Genomic DNA, 14188 nt, shown 5'->3' with positions numbered 1-14188 from the left:
ATTTGATTAAACATACAGTTTGATACTGTGAAATATTAAAATACTAATGTTATTTTAAATAGCTTATATGCTGATTTGGTGCTCGAAAACATTTATTATTATTATCAATGTTAAAAACAGTTGATTAATATTTAGAAAGTTCAAAAGATTTATTTGAAATAGAAATCTTTTGTTTAATTATAAATGTCTTCACTGACACTTTTGATCAATGCATTAGTCCTTGCTGACTAAAAGTATTAATTTTTCAGTAGTGCATGTAGAAATTAACATTATCTAGATTAACAAATGCTGTAAAAGTAATGGCCATTGCTAGTTCATGATTCCTAATGCATTAACTAATGTTAACAAATTAAACCTTATTGTAAAGCGTTACAATTAAGTGTTTACCGAAGCTCTCTAAAACATCAACAAAACCTTCCTGTGCTCATCTTGGCTCTTTCATCAGTTTCCACAGATAAACAGTTTTCATTGCAAATGTAACTACATAAGTTTGTTTAGATCTGCCCTCAGACTGCACAGGAGACAAGAGGAGAAAATTATGGGACAAACCCGACAATTCCACACTCTTATTTAAAAGCACAGAACATCTGGCAAGCAGACAGCCAAACAAATCAGCCGGTTTAAGTTTCAGCAGTTTCCTTACTCTACAGGAGCGATTTATTTGTGTTTACATCTCTCGTAGAGCGTGGAGAGAGGGAATGAAAGATGGAAAGGTGGAGTGGGAAGGAATAAACACTCTATGTCCCTAAAGTGAGTAAATATAAAAGTAATGAACATATTAGGCCACATAAGCCACAAAGCAATAAAGACAGAAAATTGTTACTGCAAACACCAAGAAGCCACAAGCAATGAGGGATGATGCACTGAGAGAGAAGGAGAAAGAAAGGAAGAAAAGAGGAAGACAGAGGCATATCCCCAAAGCGTGCAGTGCTTACGAACGGGCAGTTGTTCAGGTGTCTTACCTGCGCATGCAGTCCAGGGCCTGGGTGAAGACCTGCGGGGCCATGCCGTGCTCGTGCTGCAGGATCAGACACTGCTCCAGAGTCACTGACATAGCAGTGCGGTCCTTTGCACTTTTACAGCTGGTAAAACGCACTCCATTCAGTCGCCGACAAATCTGAGCGTGGAGGGAGAAAATATTGTTAAAGGTGCCCTAGAACCAGTTTTTACAAGATGTAATATAAGTCTAAGGTGTCCCCTAAATGTGTCTGAAGTTTCAGCTCGCAATACCCCACAGCTTTTTTTTAATTATTTTTTTTAACTGCCTATTTTGGGGCATCATTAACTATGCACCGATTCAGGCTGCGGCCCCTTTTAAATCGCGCGCTCCCCGCCCCCCGAGCTCTCGACTATAATACAGTGCATTTACAAAGTTCACACAGCTAATATAACCCTCAAATGGATCTTTACAAGATGTTCGTCATGCATACTGCATGCATGCGTCAGATCATGTGAGTATAGTATTTATTTGGATGTTTATATTTGATTATGAATGAGTTTGAGGCTGTGCAAATATCACTAAAAATAACATGTAATCATGGATCATGTCAGTTATCGCTCCGTCTGCCATTTTTCGCTATTGTTCTTGCTTGCTTACCTAGTCTGATGATTCAGCTGTGCACAGATCCAGATGTTAATACTGGCTGCCCTTGTGTAATGCCTTGAACATGGGCTGGCATATGCAAATATTGGGGTCATACATATTAATGATCTCGACTGTTACATAACAGTCTGTGTTATGTTGAGATTCACCTGTTTTTCGGAGGTCTTTTAAACAAATGAGATTTATATAAGAAGGAGGAAGCAATGGTGTTTGAGACTCACTGTATGTCATTTCCATGTGCTTAACTTTTGTTATTCAACTATGCCAAGGTAAATTCAATTTTTGATTCTAGGGCACCTTTAAAGTCAACCCCATTTTTACACTTACTCCAGTTCAGCATTCAAGTGTCCTTTAAAATGGAAAACTTAGATGCAAATTATGTTGCTGCTGTGCTGAACTAGAAGTAATCAGTTTCATAATTAAATGTTCTCAAAATTTCCTTTTTTAATTAAATATTGCAGTATTTATTCTACATGATTTATCAGTGGACATCTTTATTTAAAAAAAAAAAAAAAGAATAATTTGCCCTCATAATCTTAAATCAAAATAACTTCCCCTCCTTCTTGCAGCGACATATTTTCACAAGGACGGGATGACCTGTCAGTCACAATAGAGAACCACAACGATCCAATCAATTTCTGATGGACAAAATCAAGTCCCGCCCTACATTTTTTCTTGTTTTCAAAGCCGTTTCACTCGTGTCATAATAGGGAAAAACATAGTATCTTACAGGTGCACTAGTAAACCAAGTGGTCCCAAAACATTGTGAGTTGAAAGCGCCCCAATGTCCAACACAATATTCAAAGGCTTGTCCTCAGGAATTTCTACTGTAATTATGACAATGCTGCTTGTTTTAAAAAAAAATTTATTAGCAGAAACTGGGAGTGTTGAACATGATTGATTTCATGATCACAGAAGATCCAAGATTCTTTACTTCAATTTGCATAAGGTGTTTTTAGCATTTTAATTGAGTTATATTTTAAATAAAATAATTTACTTAAAGGATTAGTCCACTTTCAAATAAAAATGTCCTGTTAATTTACTCACCTCCATGTCATCCAAGGTGTTCATGTCCTTCTTTCTTCAGTGGAAAAGAAATTAAGGTACTTGATGAAAACATTCCAGGATTTTTCTCCTAATAGTGGACTTCAATGGACGGTTGAAGGTCAAAATTACAGTTTCACTGCAGCTTCAAAGGGCTTTAAATGATACCAGACAAGAAATAAGAGTCTTATCTAGTGAAACAATTGGTCATTTTTGAAAAAAATGTAAATGTATATGCTTTATAAACATAAATGATCGCCTTACAAGTGGTTCCGCCAAAACCACACTTTCAAATTCTTCAAAAAGCTTACGCTGTATGTCCTACGCCTTCCCTATTCTACTTACAGAACGAACGTGGCGCCAGTTCCATTTTTTCTGTAAGTAGAATAGGGAAGGCGTAGGACATACAGCATAAGCTTTTTGAATAATACAGAAATTGGAAGCATGTGCAAGATGATAATATGTTTTTATAAAGCATATACATTTGTATTTTTTTTCCGAAAATGACAGATTGTTTTGCTAGACTCTTATTCCTCATCTGGTATCGTTTAAAGCTCTTTGAAGCTGCACTGAAAGTGTAATTTTGACCATTTGGAGTCCACTATAAGGAGAATAATCCTGGAATGTTTTCATCAAAAACCTTAATTTCTTTTCGACTGAAGAAAAAAAGACATGAACATCTTGGATGACATGGGGATGAGTAAATTATCAGGAAATTTTGATTTGAAAGTGAACTAATCCTTTAACATTTTTTTGTGGGTCCCATGGGACTCTGATTGGTCTAATTTTCTGTGCAACATCACAAGTTTTACCAGGAATTCTGCTGTTAAAAACACATTTTTGTACATAAATATGGAATCTACTGTATTTCTTACATGAAAACTATGGGTGTTAAGCATTCCTTTTTTTTAATGAGAAATGCTGAAATGTAAATATTCAAAGAATTGCTGAAGTGCACTCTTTTATTAGACCCATTTTAGTTCACCCTTTAAGTAGAAGAATTGTTACCTCTGCAGCCTGCCACAAGATGTCTACATTTTTATTTTTCCTAGCATGAACATTTTGACCAAGGAACCGCAGCAGCTCTGGGAGACACGTCTGACTACGAGAGCGAGGAAGACCTGAGAGACACAGAGAATTGTGTGTGATTCAAATCGTCTATAATTTCACATGTAGAGAGAGAAAAACAGAACATAAGAGAGAATGCTGACTTACAGTCCTCCGGTAAAACCTCCTTGAACTGCTGGTAGTAAGAGTTAAGACGAGCCAAACTCTCCCCGTTGATGAACTCCTGAAGCGAAGTGTCTCCAAATCTACAACACAAAACAATTCAATTTCCCTTTTGATATTTTCAATTTGAACACAAGTGTAAGCCAAACTGAAAAATAGATCAGATAAAACAATTATGGTATAATGTTATTGGCTGATGTTATGCAAGCACTCTTGAGGGCTGTTTTACATAATCAAGACTCACTTCTCGGCGAGCGTTTGCTGCTCATTGATGCCCACGTTGAACAGCACCGGCTGTACCCGCAGCAGCATGCCATTCTGGATCTCCCTTGGCAATGCATCGAACATGCTTCCTGGGAGCGGGATGCGAACGTTGAACCCGTCTCGATTTCCGGTGATCACCGGCAGCATGTCGGGGGAAGAGGTAGAGATGGCCTGCGTCACCTTGAACGTCACGTTCCGAAGGTCCATTATTCCTATGCTCATGTCCTCTAACATGGCCAGCTCCTCTCCTGTGATACACACACACACACACACCAGGGCAAACGTGATTCAAAACACAATGCTTTACTCACACGGGATTGATGAGTTTACATAACATAAGTGACCTTTGCTCCTGGATACACAGTGATCACTGAATCACAGTATGGGCATGCTGCATGTGTGTAAGTGTGTGTGTTTACCGTAAGTACTTAATAGACACTCGAACTGAGCGAGCAGACCGATGGTGTAAAGCTGTCTCAGGAAACCGTCGTCACGGAGACAGTTTCTCAGTTTGATAATGAAGCCACAAATTAGTGCTGTGAGCTTAAGAGAGAGAAAAAGAAAGCAAGAAGACGTGTCAGAAAATTACAGAAAATGGGAGTAAAGGAATAGCTTATCCAAAATTATTTAATCTTAATTATGTAATTTCAAACCTGTATGAACTGTAATTTTATGTAAACTTGTTTAAAAAAAATTAAATGGAAAAGGTAACAAGATTCAGGTTTGGAATTAATTATTTCATTTGAGTGAACTTCCCTTTTAAAGGTCATCATTAGGGGCCAAGCACCGAAGGTTCTTATTATTCTGCTTCTTCCGCTCAGGAAGTCTATGGCAGCCCATAGAACCGTGTGGTAAAAAGTTGTGAAATTTGGCAAATAGTTAGAGGACAGTCTGACCTTTGTCCATAGCAAATTTGGAGTCTCTAACTCAATCCCTCTAGCGCCACCAACTGTCCAAAGTTGCACTTATGTTTATGTTAATAACTTTTGAACCGTAAGGGTTAGAAACAAAATTCTTTTTTCCTCTGATTCCTTGGGTCAATGCACCCTATGACGTCATTTTCCGTCATGAACATTTTTCCGCCATTTTGAATTCTGAAAAACCTACTTTTTCAAACTCCTCCTTTGCCGTTACTCCGATTTTTATCAAAATTGAACCGTATCATCTTCAGACCATGCCGACAAAAAGTTATGGATTTCAAGTCGATACGTCAAACCGTTTTCGTACACCGGAGCAACGAATTTGAGGGATGATGCAAAACCCACTCTTGAAGCTGTATCTCTGCACTGCTTTGACATACTGACACCAAACTTTGCAAGTGTCACCTCACTCTGACCATACCACATTAATTTGGTCACAGCACCACCTATTGGTCAAAAGTGATGAACCAGTAAATCCTCATTTTTGATCATTTTTCAGCTCTTTTGCCTAAAATGATCTTAATAGGTCTTTAATTGCTCACAGTTGTAGTTGGTCTGATGCTCCCAGCCGTGTTGGCTGGCTTATTGTGCCGTTTTTGTGCTTGGCCCTGTAATTGCTGCTTGCAGCTATATTTATAATTATTATTGTGGAGATGCATGACTATCTTAAAACCTCACTTAAAATACATTTGAATCACCCAAAATTAAAATTCTGTCATCATTTACTCACTCTCATGTCATTCCAAATCCATAAGACTTATTTTTGAAACACAAATGAAGATATTTTTAATGAATCCTGAAAGATTTCTGTCTGTCTAGTGAAGGTACATTCACCCAAAATGTTGACGTTTCACAAAATTCATAAAGAGATCATAAAAAAAATCCAGTCTACTGAAGAGACAAAATCACTTTGGCCCTGTTTCCATCTGGTATTAAGATGCGTTTTGGTTGATCAGATCACAAGTGGACGAAGCTAAATACAGGTGTAAACAGGGTGTAAATCGTTTTGAGCTTGTCCATTTTCAACCACTTTCAGAGGTAGTTGAAAATGCATTCAACTGGATTGCTTTTGTAGTGGAAACGTTCATGTGGTCGAATGTGTTCGAACAGCCACATAAGACTGCCTACTCTCCGCCTACTGACCTAACGCGTAAATATTATTGGAATCTCTCTAGCCAGACAGGATTTAAAGGTGCCCAAGAATGCTTTTTCACATGATGTAATATAAGTCTAAGGTGTCTCCTGAATGTGTCTGTTAAGTTTCAGCTCAAAATACCCCATAGATTTTTTTTAATTTTTTTTTTTTTTAACTGCCTATTTTGGGGCATCATTAACTATACACTGATTTTGGCAGCGCGCCGCCCCTTTAATTCGCCTGCTCCCTGCCACACGAGCTCTCGACTATATTACAGTACATTTACAAAGTTTACAAGTTTAATATAATCCTCAAATGGATCTTTACAAGATGTTCGTCATGCATGCTGTATGCATGCTTCGAATTATGTGAGTAAAGTATTTATTTTGATGTTTACATTTGATTCTGAGTTTGAGGCTGTGCTCTGTGGCTAACGGCTAATGCTACACTGTTGGAGAGATTTACAAAGAAAGTTGTTTATGAATTATACAGACTGCAAGTGTTTAAAAGTGAAAATAGCAACGGCTCTTGTCTCCGTGAATTCAGTAAGAAACGATGGTAACTTTAACCACATTTAACAGTACATTAGCAACATGCTAACGAAACATTTAGAAAGACAATTTACAAATATCACTAAAAATATCATGCTATCATGGATCATGTCATTTATTATTGTTCCATCTGCCATTTTACGCTGTTGTTCTTGCTTGCTTACCTTGTCTGTGCACAGATCCAGACGTTAATACTGCCTTTCCTTGTCTAATGCCTTGAACATGGGCTGGCATATATGCAAATATTGGGGTCATACATATTAATGATCCCGACTGTTACGTAACAGTCGGTGTTATGTTGAGATCCGTGTGTTTTCCGGAAGTCTTTTAAACAAATGAGATTTACATAAGAAGGAAGAGGCAATGGGGTTTGAAACTCAATGTATGTCTTTTCCATGTACTGAACTCTTGTTATTTAACTATGCCGAGGTAAATTCAAATTTTGATTCTAGGGCACCTTTAAAACCTGTCGGCTGAAGACAAAGTTTGGTTTGAAGATGAAAAACATACCAAGCAATGTTCTCTCGCCATTCCTGCTTTCTAACACACACTCACAGTGTTTGGCCGGTCTGTCAGAGCAGAAACGAAACCTGATGCTCTCTGTGCTTTTCCGTCATCTCTGGGCATGTTCATATGTAAATTGCACAAATTTCATCCATTAGATCAAAACATCTGAAAAAACACATACATTTACCCACCCATAGACCCTCCCCACAAAGAAATCAGGACAGAAGTGGTTGAAAGTGGGCAAAAGAGACGAAACGTGGACGTGTCTGCCTCATCTACTTGTGATCCGATCGACCAAAAAGCATCTTAATACCAGGTGGAAACAGGGCCTTTATATGATGAACAGATTTAATTTAGACTTTCATTCACATATATAGACTGATCAGCACACGTACGTTGAGCACATCAAATATGGTAAATATCCGCTCTAACATGCTTGCTTGACGATTCTTTTCAGAAGACTTAAGTTAAACTGCTTGATTCATTCGGAATCAAGTTTTGGGTGAATTGACTTTGAGTCACATAAATCTAGATTTTATTAAAGATTTTATTAAAAATATCTTCATTTGTGTTTTGAAGATGAACGAAAGTCTTGTGACTGGAAAGAAGTGAGGGTGATTAACTGATGACGATTTTCATTTTTGGGTGAACTAACCCTGTAAGGTCATGGAGCTGTTCACTAATGTGTGTGCTTGAGAACTAACCGTCTGGCAGAAGACCACGTCTCGGCGGTACTGCAGGTTGAGGTCCATCGCGATGGTTGGTGCGCTGTCTTGCATGAGCAAGAAAACCATTGACTTCTTGGCTTTGTCACTCATCATGGCCACACACTCCGTTAGGGTCGTCAAGAGGGGATACAGGGCCTCGCTCCACTCACCTGACACACACGCACACACAGAACCTACTGCTAGTATCAAATATCACATATTCCAATGCTTCAGGGCTTTAAATTCTCATGTTCCACAAAGACCCCATGAATTCCAAATTTAAGTTGTTACTTTTACCCACGGTTTCAAAAACCAGGCTTAAGCTAGTCTTAGACTAAAATGCATGTTTTAACTGAAAGCAACTTGTACTGACATATCTTAAAATTTGTTTTGTCTCAAGATGCACAACAGTAATGGTTTTTGTAGTGAATGTTTATAAAAGCTACTTAAATGCCCTAATTGAACTAAGGCCTAATCCTGGCTTAGGCTAAGCCCTGTCTGTGAAACCGGCCTTAATCTATTTACTAGCCCAAAAATGAAAATTCTGTCATCATTTACTCAACCTCATTTTGTTTCAAACCCATACGACTTACATTCACCAAATGAAGAGATCTTTAATGAAGCCTGAAAGATTTTTGTCCTCCATTGAAAGTTCATTTCAACAAACTTGCAAGCTTCAGAAAGTTTACAGAGACATTGTTAAAGTAATCCATATGAATCGAGTGGTTTAAGACATGATCTATATATGTTTTAATTATTCACATTGATCAACATACAGTGGCATGAAAAAGTATGTGAACCCCTTGCAGAATCTGTGAAAATGAGAATTATTTTAATAAAATAAGAGGGATAATAAATAAATGCATGTTATTTTTTGTTTAGTACTGTCCTGAGTAAGATATTTTACATAAAAGATGTTTGCATTTAGTTCACAAGACAAAACAACAGCTGAATTTATTAAAATATCCCCATTCAAAAGTTTGTGAACCACTGATTCTCAATACTGTGTGTGGTTACCTGATTATCCACGACTGTTTTTATGTTTTGTGATGGTTGTTCATGAGTCTCTTGTTTGTCCTGAGCAGTTAAACTGAGCTCTGTTCTTCAGAAAAATCCTCCAGCTCCTGCAGATTCATCAGTTTTCAAGCATTTTTGCATATTTGAACCCTTTCCAGCAGTGACTGAAGGATTTTGAGATCTGTGTTTTCACACTGAGGACAACTGAGGGACTCAAACTCAACTATTAAAAAAGGTTCAAACATTCACTGATGCTCCAGAAGGAAACAAGACGCATTAAGAGCCGAGGGGTGAAAACTTTTGAATTTAAATATCAAGGTAAATTGTACTTAATTTTTCTGCCAGGAAACATGCAAGTATCTTCTGTTGCTTACGAAGGGCAGTACTAAATGAAAAACAATGATATTTAAACAAAATAAGAAAAATTGTGACATCTTCATCCTGTTCAAAAGTTTGAGTCCCTCAATTGTCCTCAGTGTGAAAAGATGGATCTCAAAATCCTACAGTCACTGCTGGAAAGGGTTCAAATATGCAAAAATGCTTGAAAACTGATGAATCTGCAGGAGCTGGAGGATTTTTCTGAAGAACAGAGCTCAGTTTAACTGCTCAGGACAAACAAGAGACTCATGAACAACCATCACAAAACATAAAAACAGTCATGGATCATCAGGTAACCACACACAGTATTGAGAATCAGTGGTTCACATACTTATGAATGGGATTATTTTAATAAATTCAGCTATTGTTTTGTCTTGTGAACTAAATGCAAACATATTTTATGTAAAATATCTTACTCAGGACAGTACTAAACAAAAAATAAAATGCATTTTTTATTATCCCTATTATTTTATTAAAATAATTCTCATTTTCAGAGAGTCTGCAAGGGGTTCACATACTTTTTCATGCCACTGTATATACATAGGGCTCATAAAATAAATGGTAAACTGAAGCTCAAACATGCTTGTTTGAGTTTACATTCACCATATTTGATGTGCTCTATATATGAGCACACTGATCAATATTTATATGTGAATAAAAGCCTAAATTAAATCTGCTCATCATATAAAGCAATTGCATCTTTTCAGAAGACTTGGATTGAACTGCTCGATTCATATGGATTACTTTTAGAATGTTTTTATGAACTTTTTGAAGCATCAAAATGTTTTCTTTCAATGGAGGGACAGAAATCTCTCATGTTTCATTAAGCATATCTTCATTTGTGTTTTGAAGATGAACAAAAGTCTTATGGGTTTGGAACAACATGAATGTGTGTATTTTGGATGAAATATCCCCTTAAGTTAATTGTAAATGCTGACAAATTTGCTTTTAGTAGATGTATGCCTTTAAAAATTAAAATCCCTTTTTTCCAGGAATACAGACTCAAAAAGCTGAATTATGTCCAAACAAATGCTTTCTAGAACTGGAACATCCCTTCCCTTCCTAAATTATAAAAAAACAATAGACTTATATGCTCCACATCAGAGTGAATGAAGCCTTGACATACTATAGTTATTTTTTTAGTATAATCTAAACTGCATTGACTATTTAAAAAAGAGACAAGCTCTTCAATATGTCCCATCCCGACTTATTTTTTCAATCAAAAATATCACATCAGTAGCACATCAGTGTTCAACAAGCCAATTCACAGGGACTTTAAAGTAAACATGGATGCACTGCGTTCAGAAAACAGTAGCAATGACAGTTCTACATCAAGTAACGTCATTAACGAATGAAAGACAACAGATTGTGACATAAAACATAAAAGTGAACACCTATTTAGCATAAGCGCATAAGCTTAAGGGAGGGGGAGGGGCTCTTACCTGGGTAACTCTCCTCTCCGCTGCTGCTGCTGCCATCTAGAGGGATGGAGGTGCAACTTGCAACAATTATTTAGCGAGTGCAACAAGCACAGCACACGCAGCTCACACAGAAACTGAGACCATAATGTTAAAACAAGTCAACTACTGCTTTCCCAAATTGGAATGTTGCAAAGGTTTGTGTAGAAATAATATGTAATAAAGTAATATTCACAGCTGACTGGCAAACTAATGATTTTATAGTCGTTATATAATGGAAATGACTACTGTAAATCACAGCATGCTGGCACTGCCAAGTGACTAACTGGCACATAAAGCCAGCACCAGACAGCCTGTGAGCATGTTAGTCAGCCAGCCAATCAAATGAGAGCACCCGGTCACATGTTCACAGTAGGCAAATATGCTGGGTCAAACAACAGAATGTTCCAGAAACATATTCCAGAGACATGGCACATCAACAGAGAGTCACACGGAGTCAACACACGCTCATTAACACAAACTGTGGCACTGAATCCACTTGGATGTCAGATTTTCCATACAATATTCCATACAATTCCATGCATATAATATTGCTTGTTTTGGCACTGATAATTGAAAACAGATAAACAAATATACACATATTACAAGACATAAAAATCAGACAACATACACAATGACGTACCATAGATACAGCCCACAAAAAAAAAAAAGATTTTATATATATATATATATATATATATATATATATATATATATATATATATATATGATGAAATGGATTCGAAACAGTGGGAGAAAAAAATTCAAGCCACAACCAAGTAAAAACAATTTAAAAGCTTGTTGCTATGGCAGCATGCAAACCTGTCTGAAGATGAACAGGTGACAGGGTGTTTGAAAAATAGATACAGAAAGGGTGATAATTAGAATATAGAAGAGATAAGTATGTACATGTGTTAGTGTTTGTACTACAGTGGAAATGCAATGGGCAAGCAGCAGGGAGTGTGACGCAGAAAAACATAACTTATGAAACTGACTCTGCCTACTAGACCCCATGCTGTTCTCAAAAATATAGTTGAGAAAGAGAGAGAGAAAGTGTGAACAAGACAGTGAAAGGCACCTACAGGCATGCATTTCTGCATTAACCGGGCATGCAGGGTTCAGATCGGGTGGTGAGGATGAAGGTGAAGGTGACTGCTGTTGTGGTTCAGGGGCCGTGGAAGACTCTTCCATGCAGACAGGGTTGATCCAGAAGGCTTTTGTTTTCCCATTACCTTTCTTACTGGCGCCGCCCTGCTGGTCAGCCTGGAACATGTCCTCACTGCTAATGCTGTGCAGACGGTCCCTCTGCAGCAGTTTGTCCACTCGCTGGATTATACACTCCAGACTTTTGTCAACATTCCCCCATACCTTTTCCTGTAACAAAGAAACTATTTGTAGAAAGTCCGAAATTTGGGCACAAAAACATTTAGTTGCACTTTATTTTAAAGGGGACCTATTATGCCCCCTTTCACAATGTAATATAAGTCTCTGGTGTCCCCAGAATGTGTCTGTGAAGTTTCAGCTCAAAATCCCCCACAGATCATTTATTATAGCTTGTCAAATTTGCCCCTATTTGGGTGTGAGCAAAAACACGCCGTTTTTGTGTGTGTCCCTTTAAATGCAAATGAGCTGCTGCTCCCGCCCCCTTTCCAGTAGAGGGCGGAGTTTTAACAGCTCAACAACAACAAAGCTGGAGAATCTCACGCAGCCAAAATGAGGATTGTCAGTAACGGTGTTCAGCCTTACATTGTTCAATCGACACTGATGGAGAGACTCAGGAAGAAGTTACAACTTTTAGAATGAAACTGGACGTTTCTGAATGGTTAGTGGATAAATTTATGTAGTTGCTGTGGAGTTGATTCAGCTCATCCACTAGCATGTGCCGTCATGTTAATCTTTTGTGCAAATCCAGCGTTGAATTGACCCTCGTTTGTGAAGCAGTCTGGCGTAAATAAACATTGTATATCTCCAGCTGTTACAGTGAGTAAACAGAAATGGGAGTGGACACACATCTGTGTTCAAACACCTTATAAAAGTGAATTTTGTATAAAGGGTCCCCTTTAAGATGTCCTTGTTACAGTGTAATGTAGTTATTATAATAATAATAATAATAATAAATATACATGTACAAAGACACTGTAAAATAAAGTGTTACCAACATTTCAAATGATTTCAACAAACTCCTTCAAAATGAGTCTGAATTATTATACAATGATAATCCATTGTTATTATTATTTTAATTCTGAGGCTGTGTTGAATTTTTTAATTAAACATAAGTAGTTTAAAGTTGTGTATGTGCTGTGTTGCATGAACTTGTTTTTTATTTGTTATTATATATTATTATATAATAAATAAATATTATTTATTTATTTATTTATTATTATAATGAAATTATATTATAAAAAAATATAGTTTTAAGGAAAACAGCTAATTTAGGGCTTTTTAGGAAGTATTTTCTTCTTCTGGTTTTGAAAGCAATATATGTGGCTGTAACATACCACTCAAAAATTTTGGGTCAGTATCATTTTTAAGCAAGGACACATTAAATACATCAAAAGTGACAGTAAAAGTTTTACTTTGTTACAATAAAATCTATTTCTAAACACGTTTTATTCAGTAAAGAATCCTGAAAAATCATGTAATGATTTCCACAAAAAAATAAAAAATAAAATATCAAGCAGTTTTCAAACTGTTTTCAAAAATAATATAAAAAAAATGTTTCTTAAATACCCTATCAGCATACTACAAATATTTCTGAAGGATCATGTGACACTGAAGACTGAAAATTTTGCTTTGCCAACACAGGAATAAATTACATTTTAAAATATAATAAAATAGAAAACATTAAAATTGTAAAAATTGTATAAGATACTTCTTCAAAAAACATTTTAAAGAATGTTATCCCCAAACTTTTAAATTATACTTTAGATGTGTAATTTACACTAGATCTGAATTTAAATCAGGTAACTAATTCCCTGTCAGAGAATTGTGAAAATCCAAAAACAACAAAAGTGTAAATAGTGTTTGCGAAAATGTTAAACTTCAGTTTAAGTATTTCAGATTTTTTATAGTTTAGTTTCAATGGATTTGCTGTGATCAGGCCTCTAAAGCTTTCTTACCCACTCTTCCTCATGCCAATCAACGTGGAGGGATGAGCGACTGTTCCTGCCGCTCCATTTGGCCAGCAGTGTGTCCTGATCATTCCTCAGCACCACCTGCTCTGAGTCAGCAGAGGGTGAGTTTTTAGAGGCTATGTACTCGGGTCTCGCCGCATTCAGGGCCTGCACTGCAGACGCCAGCAGTTTACAGTCACACACCATCACCAGCTGTCGTGTCTGAAAACGAGAGAGAAAAAGGGGTTATAGTGTCAGCCTC

At 36.9% G+C, this 14188-nt stretch overlaps 1 protein-coding gene across 6 annotated transcripts in view; it reads right to left on the bottom strand.

Annotated features, from left to right (window-relative positions):
• Positions 1–14188, bottom strand: part of inpp4ab (inositol polyphosphate-4-phosphatase type I Ab) — a 62946-nt gene that overhangs the window by 11364 nt on the left and 37394 nt on the right. For 3 of the 6 annotated variants that reach the window (XM_067374917.1, XM_067374915.1, XM_067374918.1), the window contains 8 exons: positions 13933–14148; positions 11896–12187; positions 7959–8131; positions 4561–4684; positions 4122–4389; positions 3863–3960; positions 3656–3768; positions 963–1117 (listed from right to left, as the gene is read on the bottom strand). In XM_067374917.1, coding sequence (XP_067231018.1) covers positions 963–1117; positions 3656–3768; positions 3863–3960; positions 4122–4389; positions 4561–4684; positions 7959–8131; positions 11896–12187; positions 13933–14148 — 1439 coding nt within the window. Of the gene's footprint in view, positions 1–962; positions 1118–3655; positions 3769–3862; positions 3961–4121; positions 4390–4560; positions 4685–7958; positions 8132–10798; positions 10835–11895; positions 12188–13932; positions 14149–14188 lie in introns of all 6 variants that reach the window. The other 3 variants (XM_067374919.1, XM_067374921.1, XM_067374920.1) reach the window with 3 other exon arrangements.

This window comes from Chanodichthys erythropterus, chromosome 21, assembly GCF_024489055.1.
Source record: "Chanodichthys erythropterus isolate Z2021 chromosome 21, ASM2448905v1, whole genome shotgun sequence".
NCBI classification, from domain to species: Eukaryota; Metazoa; Chordata; class Actinopteri; order Cypriniformes; family Xenocyprididae; genus Chanodichthys; species Chanodichthys erythropterus.
The sequence above is the reverse complement of the archived record's forward strand: the minus strand, read 5'-3'. Positions and strand labels throughout refer to the sequence as shown.